Source organism: Bison bison, unplaced genomic scaffold (assembly GCF_000754665.1).
Source record: "Bison bison bison isolate TAMUID 2011002044 unplaced genomic scaffold, Bison_UMD1.0 scf7180017864223, whole genome shotgun sequence".
NCBI classification, from domain to species: Eukaryota; Metazoa; Chordata; class Mammalia; order Artiodactyla; family Bovidae; genus Bison; species Bison bison.
In genome coordinates, this window is record NW_011494795.1 from 1,846,730 (window position 1) to 1,847,786 (window position 1,057).

Genomic DNA, 1,057 nt, shown 5'->3' on the forward strand with positions numbered 1-1,057 from the left:
GGCAGCCCACCAAGCTCCCCCGTCCCTGGGATTCTCCAGGCAAGAACACTGGAGTGGGTTGCCATTGCCTTCTCCGATGCGTGAAAGTGAAAAGTGAAAGTGAAGTCGCTCAGTCTGTCCGATTCCTAGCGACCCCATGGACTGTAGCTCACCAGGCTCCTCCGTCCATGGGATTTTCCAGGCAAGAGTACCGGAGTGGGGTGCCATTGCCTTCTCCGATATGTATACACAACACACACACATCTACGTACAGTCTCCCCCGCCCAGCCCCCCACCCACAAGCAGCCCCGACGCATCCACGAGGGCTCAGCGGCCACTGAACAAAGCAGTTCTTTTTCTTCTCTCACCCACGCTTGCCATTTAAAGTAAGAAGCCATGAGCACATAAAACCCACCTCTCATGCCCCTGATTTTTAGGAGTATGTTTGGAAGCAACAATTAAGCAAGTAAAGATTCCTGAAAGCTGGGCATACTGAGAGGGAGGGAAGGGGAGGGGATTCCTGCTCGCACGCCTCTGACAGCTACAGTTTTAACCTGCCTGGACAATAAGCAAGGACATGGCCATTTCTAAGGAGGCGAATTCCTGATGAATTCCCTTCACTCAGTAACGAAGAATGGAACGCCTCTAGGTGACTCGAATGTGCGGTCACAGCAGCAATCGCAAGCGAGCCATCTGCCCAGGGCTGCCTGCCGTCTGCTCCCCTGCCAGAGCCAAGGCTGCTGCCTGCCGTCTGCAGCCCTCAGTGCGCCCCGGGGGTGCTCACCACGTGCAAGTTCAACGCCTGCAGAGCGGACCCAGACTGCCCGAAGCGCGGCATGTGTACCGCCCGCAGCGCACAAGAGGCTGGTATATGCAATTACGCTGCGCTTTGAGAGTCATACATTCGTCTTCCTGTGGTTAGGAAAACTGTGACACCGAAGGTGGCATGGATACCAGCACTTAGGACGAGTTAGAAGCTTTAGAACCATATTAAGTAAACTCCGGTGTAGATGTCGCTTAAGCACGGCAAAGGCGACACGCGACGCACGCCTAGGCCCCAGAGAGGCGGGAGAAGGGG

General features: G+C 55.4%; 1 protein-coding gene across 1 annotated transcript in view; it reads right to left on the reverse strand.

The window, feature by feature from the left end:
• The window catches only part of KDELR2 (KDEL (Lys-Asp-Glu-Leu) endoplasmic reticulum protein retention receptor 2), a 9,256-nt gene extending 8,439 nt beyond the window's left edge, over positions 1-817 (reverse strand). Inside the window, exon 1 of the mRNA XM_010845783.1 lies at positions 764-817. Within this exon, the coding sequence (XP_010844085.1) occupies positions 764-817 (54 nt within the window). The remainder of the gene's footprint in view (positions 1-763) is intronic.
• Between the last annotated feature and the right edge of the window lie 240 nt (positions 818-1,057).